Below are 9,859 nucleotides of genomic sequence, written 5' to 3' on the forward strand. Positions count from 1 at the left end.
TGGGTAACCCCAGTAAAATAATAAAAGTCAGAACATGATAGATTTCCTTACTTCATTTATAAGCCATTTAAAATCTACTACCTCTTATATAGGAGATAAAACTCAACCATGGTGAATGAGGGGCAGCATCGTGGGAGACCAGAAGATGCTTTTTCACTTAGTAATGTAGCAGTTAGGTGATCCCAATTGAATCCTCAGTGTTGAGGGAGGAAGGTGCTCGCTTCCTCACTCGTGAGTAGATAGAAGGTAAGAACTCTTGGCCCTTTCCATTGACCAGTGTGTGCCTGGCATTTATGGTGTAATAGGAGGTCTACTTAGTCAGCCCTGCATTGAAAAAGTAGTCTGGGACTCCTGTGGCCTATCTCAGTAACACAATCTTCACATCAAACAGTTCTGAAAGGGTTTGTCAAGTAGGAAGAGGGAAACAGAATCCCTTAGCACAGTCCAGTTAGCTACTATCCTATGTGTCTTCAAAGCCCAAGATTCTTATTGCTTTGCTAGCATGAGTCTCTACAGCTGTTTCTAGAATACACAGTGATGTGTCCTGTTTGTGACAATACACAGAAAAACCCAGGCAGACGGTGCCATTTCATATGCGAAATGTGTTCAAATGCGAGTTTTTAAAAGACATGTGAGCTTGCGTGGGGGAGAAGGTACTGAGAAGCAGGAGCCCCATTTCTTTATTCCATTATAAGGAAAAAATGTCAGTGGCAAGTTCAATGAAAAGAAAACTTGAGAACCCAAAGGGGGATATTTACCAGTATGGAGTCGCTAGACAGAGCAATTCCCACGGATAACCTGACTGCTCCTTCTGACAGCTGTAACTCTGGCCCCGTCTGCCGGGTCTTAAGGCTGGCTCTGCACTCACCATCTGTGTGACCCCAGGTTTTCAAACTTGACTGCATGCTGGAACCACTTGAGGAGCTTTAAAAAATACCGATGCCTGAGGTTGTTATTGAATTGGGGCTGCGGTGTGACTTGAACATGGAGGAGTTTTAAAGGCTCCCAAAATGACTAAATATGTGCAGCTAAGGTTGAGAACAACTGGTGATCTCTCTTGAGTCTATGACGACTATGTGGGCAGCAACTACCTTTTAGGATTATTGCAGGCAAAGCATTTAGCACAATGTCTGGCACATGTGAGAAGCTGTCAGAAATGTGTGAGTTATGATTTTCACCACGTGGTGCACTTGGGCAAGAACCTATCTGTTAGGAAAAGAAGTCATGCTTACCTTGGCAGATGTTATGATCACTCTGCTCATAGCCTGTTGCACACTGGATCCTGTGAGAAGGGTTGGCGGGAATGCGCTGAGGGTCAGCTGGGTTCCGCCGGATAACAAAGTTATTTCGGCCGGCCTGCACTTCTGGACCTGCAACTGCAGCAGCACTGACGACATAACCAGTCCCAGGCACCACTCCACTGGTTGCCATGCCACTGGCTGCTGCACCCCCACCTGCACTCGAGGTGGCGACTGCATTTGCAGATGCACCCACACTTTCGGCTGCTGGTGTTTCTTGCTGAGGTTGTTCATTATTGACAATAATCTGGGCTGTTTTAGGAAGGCAGAGGTATCCTCCATAGTGGTTGACACATTTCATTCCACCTTTGCAGGCATCTGGGACAATGTCACATTCATCAATATCTGGGGGAGGGGGAATAATAAAATAAGTCAGGAATCTTTTTAGGGGGAAAAACTGGACATATACATATATGCTCATATATTTTTTGGTATAATACAAACAGTACAGGAAGAGTAGCATAAGATGAAGAGTGACACAGAAAGCTATGTTCAGGTGGGAAGTCTGAAGTTGGCTCACCTTTGCACTGCTGTCTTACAGGATCCCACTCATATCCATCTGTGCATTGCTGTGAAGAAAACATCAAGATGGGGCCAGGAGACAGTTAGTTGGTGTATCCAGTTCCTAGGAAGTCACTCTAACAGTTTCATTCTTATGGCAACAATCTTTGCACTAGCTTCCTAGATAGATGAGGAGATGGGCAGTTTAACATTCTCTAGCTCGCACTTCCTTCCTTCCTTCCTTCCTTCCTTCCTTCCTTCCTTCCTTCCTTCCTTCTTTCCTCCCTCCCTCCCTCCCTCCCTCCCTCCCTCCCTCCCTCCCTCCCTCCCTCCCTCCTTTCTTTCTTTCTTTCTTTCTTTCTTTCTTTCTTTCTTTCTTTCTTTCTTTCTTTCTTTCTTTCTTTCTTTCTTTCTTTCTTTCTTTCTTCTTTCAAGACAAATCTGTGCCTTGTCCTGCTTGAGGCATCCCTTCCCAATCATCAGCTGCCTAACTCTCCTGTTGTGTTTGGTATGATCACCCATGAGCATCTTCTTGGAAGTCTTCCCTGTCTTGATACTAATTTCCAATCTCCCTGACTGCTCTGGTCTTTTCTTCTTCTTCTTTTTTTTCTTCTTTTTTTTTTTTTTTTCTTTATTTGCTTCTTCTTCTACAATGCAAATTTTACAAAAAAATAAAAAATCCAACTGAGTTATTATTTTCAGCCCTTGACTCTTCTCTTCTTTCCCTCTCCAAATCCTCTTAGAGCATTCCAGCAGCTGGCTTTCCTTATCATTCCCATTCAGCTGGGTTCAGAGCCTCCCTCTCACAACCTGGCCTGCCTCCTAGTTACAGCTCCCACAGGTCCTCTGATTCACTCACTGAACCATCTATTAAGTACCTTCTCGCACCATCCTAGTCCTGGGAAATGCAAAGATCATGAAGCCCTTTTCTCCGTCCTCAAGCAGCTCATAAGCCAGAAAAGGAGAAAGACAGATACACAAGCTGGAAACAAGATGTTAGGTGCCATGACACAAGTATGCATGTAGGCAGGAGTGGTGGACTCTGCCCAGGGGTATGGTGGGCACAGCAGGATGGAAGGAAAGGCTCTGTGAGGGAGGCCACAAGTGATGGGGACTGATAAGAGTAAAACTGTTAAAGAAGGGATGGAGCTTCAAGTAGCCTTGGGTGGGTGGGTGGGGATAAGGTTAGAGAGGTAGATATGGCCAAATCTGGGAAACCTTTCTTTGGGACAGACAGGAACTGAATTCTTACTGATGGTCAGTGAATCTCAAACTGTATTATGGTTAAGAATCACCAAGGTGCTGGTTCCAACCAAAAGATCAGATTCTGGTAGGAGGCCTGGGATCTGAGTTCTTAACAAGCATCCCATCTGATTCTGATACAGATAATCTAGGTGCTACTTCTCTTTTATTTTACCTTTTATTGAATTTGTTGGGGTGACATTGGTTAAAAAATTATATCAGTTTCATGTGTAGATTTTTATAATACATCATGTATACGTTGTATGTTGTATTGTGGGTTCACCGCCTCAAGTCAAATCTCCTTCTATCACTGTTTATTCCTCCTTTACCCTCTATTACCTCCATCTATCCCCCTTTTCCTCAGGTAGTCACCATACTGTTGTCTGTCTATGCATTGTTTTTTGTTTTTTTTTTGCTTAATCCCTTCACCTTTCCCCCCTATCCTCAACCTCCTCCCCTCTAATAGCTGCCACTCTGTTCTTTGCATCTCTGAGTTTGTTTCTATTTTGTTTGTTAGGTTATTTTGTTCATTAGATTCCACATATAAGTGAAATCATATGGTATCTGTCGTTCTCTGACTGGCTTATTTCACTTAGCAGAGGCTATTTCTTGAGGAAAGAAAGATGCGTCAGGAAGTATTGAGAAAAAGTATAGTAAACCAAAAAATAAATTCTTTTAATAGAGCTCAAGTTACTTATGCACACAACAGATGCTTGGCAAGTAAATAGCTGAATGGAGACAGAGAGGTCAGTGTAGATATTTTACTGATATCTGAAACTTAGCTGGGTAAACACTAAATTTACTTTATCTCCCAAATTTATTTTTCCAAGTTTCCCCAACAGTACTCAAGCAAGGCATTACCACCATTCTCAGAAACCAGGATTAAAATTTTGATATCAGTATTGACTTTTTAAATGATTTTCCTTCAAGTTCTGCTGACTTTGTGTATCTATCAATTAGTATAAGCCTTCCTGGCCTCATGAGTAGGTAAGGCTCCTTCACAGGTCTCCATATCTCTACATGGTGCACAACAGCCTCCATGGCAATCTTTCTGGCTCTCTTGATTATGTTGTTACTCCATCTAAGAGATCACAGTGGCCTGCAGACCTCTCATCTCTCATTATCATCATCTCAAGATTCTCCCTACTACCCAGCTCCAGCCCACTGACCTGGTCATCTCTTGGAATTGTCTTGGTTGTTTACACTTCTAGACTTTGATTATGCCAATTTCTTTTCTTCCTGATTCAGGTGCCTCTTCAGCCTTTCTGGATTAATCCAAAGTCATTACTTCCGTTCTATCTCCTCCAATATTCCGCCACTGACATTAATTACCTCCTTGCTTTTCTATTGCTTAAGCAACTTGTATAACAATATTATTTGTACTTGCTTAGGAACTTTGTGGTTTTTAACAGTATCTTCCCAGGGTAAATTTCCTGAGGTTAAGGTCTGAATTTTCTCAGTAAACAAATAAACTTAAATTCTTTTGATAATAATGAGAACTGCTTATGCACATAGCAGATACCTGGTGAGTAACTAACTGAATGCACCCAATCTTTAATATGGAGGGGGAATGCTATCTTGTGGATATGCGCCCATCCTTCTGAAAAGTATCTCTTTCAAGTGATGCAAAATGATAGTTCACTTAAATAATCTGTATGCTAATAGAAAAGACTTCAGTTTGCTATAAGTATTTAGTTCCAGTACCTTTAGTATGGCTCTACTGTCCTAACCAGTGTGGCTCAGTGGATAGAGCGTCGGCCTGGTGACTGAAGGGTCCCAGGTTCGATTCTGGTCAAGGGCATGTACCTTGGTTGTGGGCACATCCCCAGTAGGCTGCCTCCTGTACAGGAGGCAGCTGGTCAATGTTTCTCTCCCATCGATGTTTCTAATTTTCTATCCCTGTCCCTTCCTCTCTGTAGAAAATCAATAAAATATATTGTTTTAAAAAAAATATGGCTCTACTATTATACAAGCCTAGAGTGAATTTAGCTAACCACTTGCTGGCTGTGTAGCCTTAAGTAAATGAGATACTCTCCCAGATCTTCAGTTCTACTGTCAGCAAAGGGAAGATGATGCCACTTACCTTATAGTTTTCTGTGAGAATAAAAGGAGATAATGTCTCCACCATGGGATACTTAAAAAATAGTTACATCTTATTCTTCAACCACTAGTCATTAGGCATAAACAATTCAAAAGAGAATAAATCTAATCTTAGCACAAAAAGGATGCCATATCTTGGAAATCTGTTGTCATAATAGTGAGCCCTAGTGTGTAATCTTAAAACAATTGTGTTTAATCCACAAGGAACTTTCTCTGCTAAAGATGAATAAGAGTTAGCCAGGACCGGTTTGGCTCAATGGATAGAGCGTCAGCTTGGGGACTGAAGGGTCCCGGGTTCGATTCCGGTCAAGGGCATGTACCTTGATTGCAGGCATATCCCCAGTAGGGGGTGTGCAAGAGGCAGCTGGTCGATGTTTCTCTCTCATTGATGTTTCTAACTCTCTATCTCTCTCCCTTCCTCTCTGTATAAAAATCAATAAAATATATTTAAAAAAAAAGATGAATAAGAGTTAGTGATTAGCAAAGGGGAGGGAATATAAAACAAGAAATTATAAAAGTTATAAAATCTTTTATTAGATGAATGTAAAAGTGGGTAGCTAATTTAATGTTAGCTCCCTAACTTAAACTAAGAAGGTTTAATTTAGCTTGCATAACAAAACATTTTCAGTAGAAGATAAACAACACATGTATTCATTTCTCTTGCTTTATTTATCTTCAGCAGAGGAAGCAAATTACATTTACCAGTAGGTTAACAAAATATTTATATTAAACCCTATTTGATTGATAGTTGATTTGAACAACAATGAGGAACATTTGCCAGATGAATACTATCATTTTAGGGATAATATGTTACCAAAAAAGTGATATAATGTTTATTATCAGTAACTGACATTAGCTCACTTTTAAAATTTTTATTTAAAAAAATTTCACATTCTTCTAAGTAGGATTACTTAATTTTAAATTGAAAACAAGTAAAATAAAATGTGGTTTTCATATTTTGATTCAGGACAAATGCCATTTGCCTCACAACACTGATTAAAGAGTAAAGAACACAAAACAGAGGTGCAAACTCACCAGAAGTGAGGTAAGTACTGCCCTCTGTTTTCACCATGTCCACTCTTGGCAGTGGGAGAGGTAAGATATTTTAGTAAACGTTAGTTATGCATATCCATGCAATTAACTAATTAATCAGATATTATCTGAAAATATCATATATAGTAATTAGAATATGCAAAATCAAATTTCACACAATGCATTTCACTTGAGCTAATTCCACAGCCTGGTAACACATGAAGTTTATCACAAGGGCATTTATATGTTATATTATAAATGAATATCAGCCTTGATAAAGTTAATAAAGGCCACTTACCTTAAAACATAAGTCACATGTACATATGAGGCAAAGAGCTTTTCTGATGTTTATTGATTTTTACTAAAGTCTTTCTCTGCCAGTTTGGGTTTCATCTGCCTGCATGTAGGAATCCTGGTTTTCCATTTCCTGACACCCATTAATTTGTTGAATGTGTTAGAAACATGTAGGTTACTTAGGTTTTCATTTTAAAATTGTTCTCTTTCTCCTCTCTCTCTCTCTCTCTCTCTCTCTCTCTCTCTCTCTCTCTCTCTCTCTCTTTCTCCTTACACAGATCATTAATTACATTTTAGTCCCTATCTCAATTGGTAATCTAAATGAACTTTAGAAAGGACCACCTGCAACTTACAAGGAATCAAACATGTACCCTGCTAAGGCAGAGTTCATTACCCTCTCCGAGTGCAGTCCACACCCACGGGCAGGAGTGGATAAAGTCTCCCTTGTGTCACAGAATCCTGCTGAGCAGCTCTATCTCAAACTCCATCACCCCTTACCGTGTATGTAATGGTTTCCTCAGTGTCCTGTGACTTGACCAGCGCCAGAGTCAGCATAGTTAGGAAAATGGCTTTCAACATCTTGAATCTCAAAGAAAACACAGGACAAAGAGATGCTTAGTATCATCAGTTGAGGGGTAAGAAACAAAACTTTAGCTGTTGAGGTAACAAAGCAAGGAAGGAGGGCTGGAAAAGCTGAGGCTTCATGATACCCAACTTCAATCTACTTTCTCAACTCCCCACCCCCTCCTCAACCTTCCAGTGGCCAAAGGAGGCACCAAAGACTGTGTAACTGGGCTGCAGAGTTACATTTCACTTCACTCTGTCCAGCCATGCTAAACATATACTAAGGACACACAACGTACCTTCGATACTGCACATACACAACAGGCTCCAGAAAGAGGCAGGAGGAAACTAATTGAGGGTAATTAATTTCAAAAGAGGTGATATTTATTATTTATTTATTTAGCAAGCCTGAAGGTGGCACGGCAAATCTCCTATCCCCTTGAACGTTAAGGCTTTTTCCCATAAGTTCACCTCCAGCTAGTGAAGTTCTTTGCACAGCTCAGTAGAAATACCTGCGAACCAACATGAATTACCTTGGCCTCACACCAAAAAACAAAACAAAACAAAACAAACAAAACCCCACAACAAAACTTGGGGGCAATCTCTTTCCCGTTCTAGTAGAATACCTGCCCCCCTCAAGAGCTCCTTCTCACACTCCCAGCACCAGCTTTCCAAGTGGTATTTCCACCCCCTTCTCTGCGCGCGGCTTTGTTTAAAAGCGCCAGGTTGTGTGGGTGGATGAGCGTCTGCTTCCCTTGTGCCGCGCTAGTTTCTGGGTCCCGACACGCTACCTTCTGGATTGGGGCTACCTAAGGCCTGAACCGGGGGGGTGGGGGGAGAGACACCACACCAATGCCTGAGTTCCGGGGTGGCGGGCCAGGCGCCCCAAGTGAAGTGAGGTACCTTTTCTTTACAGTAGGCAAACCCTGGAGCTGCTCAGCGCTCCAGTTTTTACCAGCGCCTGTGGAATCCAGGTGCGTCTTAAATCTCTCACATTAGCCCCTGAAAATTTCAAAATCGCGTTTAGGGGCAAAGCCCTGTCCGATGGTTGTCGGCGTGCACACACATGCCCATGCAAACAGATGTCACCCCGGTACTGGCACCGGCTGACAAATCGCATTCCCAAGACCGCACACCTCCAACCTCCCTCTCTGCCTGGAGATCCTGCAAAGTCTGGGTCAGTGCTCGGGTACACTGCACCCCTCAGGTTACCCCACTTGCTCGCCGGCGCGCAGCCCTGCGAGCATTTGGGCGCAATGGTGTGACCCCCCGCGGGGGCTCCTACCTGCGCGGCAGCGCTGCGCTCCGGGCCCGGGCAGCGAGGGGAGAGTGCAGGGGAGGGCAGCCCCGTGGGTCTGAACTGGCGAGGTCTGGCAGTGGCTGCAGCCGCAGGAGGAGGAGGAGAAAGGGAGGGAAAGGGGGAGGGGAAGGGGGGCGGAGGAGATGGCTGAGGGAGGCGCTTGGACTGAGCTTAGCACTGCAAGCGGAGCGAGCGGGAGAGTGCGCTGCGGCGCTGGGTCAGCACCCCCTGGCCCAGGGCTCTCTCCAACACCCCACCTATTTTCCCTCCCCAGATCTCAGGGGCCGGAATCCCAGCTGGAAGATAGCACATTTGGCATATGGGGTTTGAATCAGCCTTTGTGATGCTCCAGCCTCAGGAGCAATTTCTGGTGCCTGTGGAGGGGGATACTCTCTGGAGGGAGCTTCTGAGGGTCCTGGAAAATTGCTTATTTCCCCCCACCCACTCCCAAGTGAATTCTAGGACAGTGAATTAATCCCATTCATAAAACTGATTCTTTTGTCTTTTCTTTCAGATGTTTTTTTTTTCTTTTCTTTTTTTGAGTGGGGGAGGGTCTGTATCCTCAAATCTAGGACAGAGTTAATTCATTCATTCAACAAATATTTGTGACTATTATGTTTCAAGTGTTGGGAACAGGCCAAGTAAAACTCACACTAACAAACATGTGAGGTGGGGTTTGATTTTGTTTTCCCTCAAACCTTTTTTTTATGGGCCCCTTTTCTCACCTATTGCCTTTTTCTCTCCACGGCTCATCTGTGGGAGAGCCCCCAGTCCTGGTCATTCCAACTTGGGCATTGCACTCTCACCTTTCATTCTAATCTGGAATTTCAGGAATCTGGAAGGGAAACAATTTTTTCCCCCCTGGCTTCTTCAAATCATACCACATAGATTGCAGTTATCTCCGAAGCCTACCACTCTAAAATCAGATTAATAGTTTGCTTCCAAGGCAGTCATGCCCCTAAAAAGCAAGCAACCAAATACAATTTCATGAATGAGACCATGTATAAACTGGAGGTATGAAGAACTTTGACCCAGAGCTGGAGGCAGAGGGAAGGAGGGAGATGAACAGTTCCTTTTCCCTCCCTGCTGTGGGAAAGATGGTAGACCCAGGCTGTCAGGTGGAAGCCTCTCTCCTTATCTTTGGAGTATGCAGTGGGTTGCCCAGACATTGCCAAGTTGGTTGCAAGCCACACGATACTGGGCAGACTCAGAGGAGCTTCATGCCTGAACCTTATTTGAGTATATGCAGTTTTGCTAATAGTACTTGAATTCAGACACTGAAGTTTGATTTAGAGCAGATCAGTCCATATGATTTGTATGGAGCTTAGTTTTCCTCTGACACTTTTTGGGTGAGTATGTGGCCCTGCCAATAATATCACATCTCCAATAGCCACAGTGTTTCGTTCAGAAATGATAGCTACATCCTAAGATAACCGCCAATGAAGGTGCAATGTGGCATAGGGCCAGCATCCAGAGAGCCAAGTTAAGGTCTTGCCTGTACCACTCACTGGCTGTGTGGGAAAGTTAC

General features: G+C 43.2%; 1 protein-coding gene across 3 annotated transcripts in view; it reads right to left on the reverse strand.

The window, feature by feature from the left end:
- The window catches only part of EFEMP1 (EGF containing fibulin extracellular matrix protein 1), a 60,315-nt gene extending 51,845 nt beyond the window's left edge, over positions 1-8,470 (reverse strand). The window contains exons 1-5 of one of the 3 annotated variants that reach the window (XM_045580757.1): positions 8,317-8,402; positions 7,503-7,543; positions 6,966-7,053; positions 1,819-1,867; positions 1,233-1,643 (exon numbers count right to left, since the gene is read on the reverse strand). In XM_045580757.1, the coding sequence (XP_045436713.1) occupies positions 1,233-1,643; positions 1,819-1,867; positions 6,966-7,046 (541 nt within the window). In that variant the 5' untranslated portion in view covers positions 7,047-7,053; positions 7,503-7,543; positions 8,317-8,402. Of the gene's footprint in view, positions 1-1,232; positions 1,644-1,818; positions 1,868-6,965; positions 7,054-7,502; positions 7,544-8,252 lie in introns of all 3 variants that reach the window. The other 2 variants (XM_036435370.2, XM_036435369.2) reach the window with 2 other exon arrangements.
- Between the last annotated feature and the right edge of the window lie 1,389 nt (positions 8,471-9,859).

This window comes from Pipistrellus kuhlii, unplaced genomic scaffold (assembly GCF_014108245.1).
Source record: "Pipistrellus kuhlii isolate mPipKuh1 unplaced genomic scaffold, mPipKuh1.p scaffold_m20_p_13, whole genome shotgun sequence".
Taxonomy (NCBI): domain Eukaryota; kingdom Metazoa; phylum Chordata; class Mammalia; order Chiroptera; family Vespertilionidae; genus Pipistrellus; species Pipistrellus kuhlii.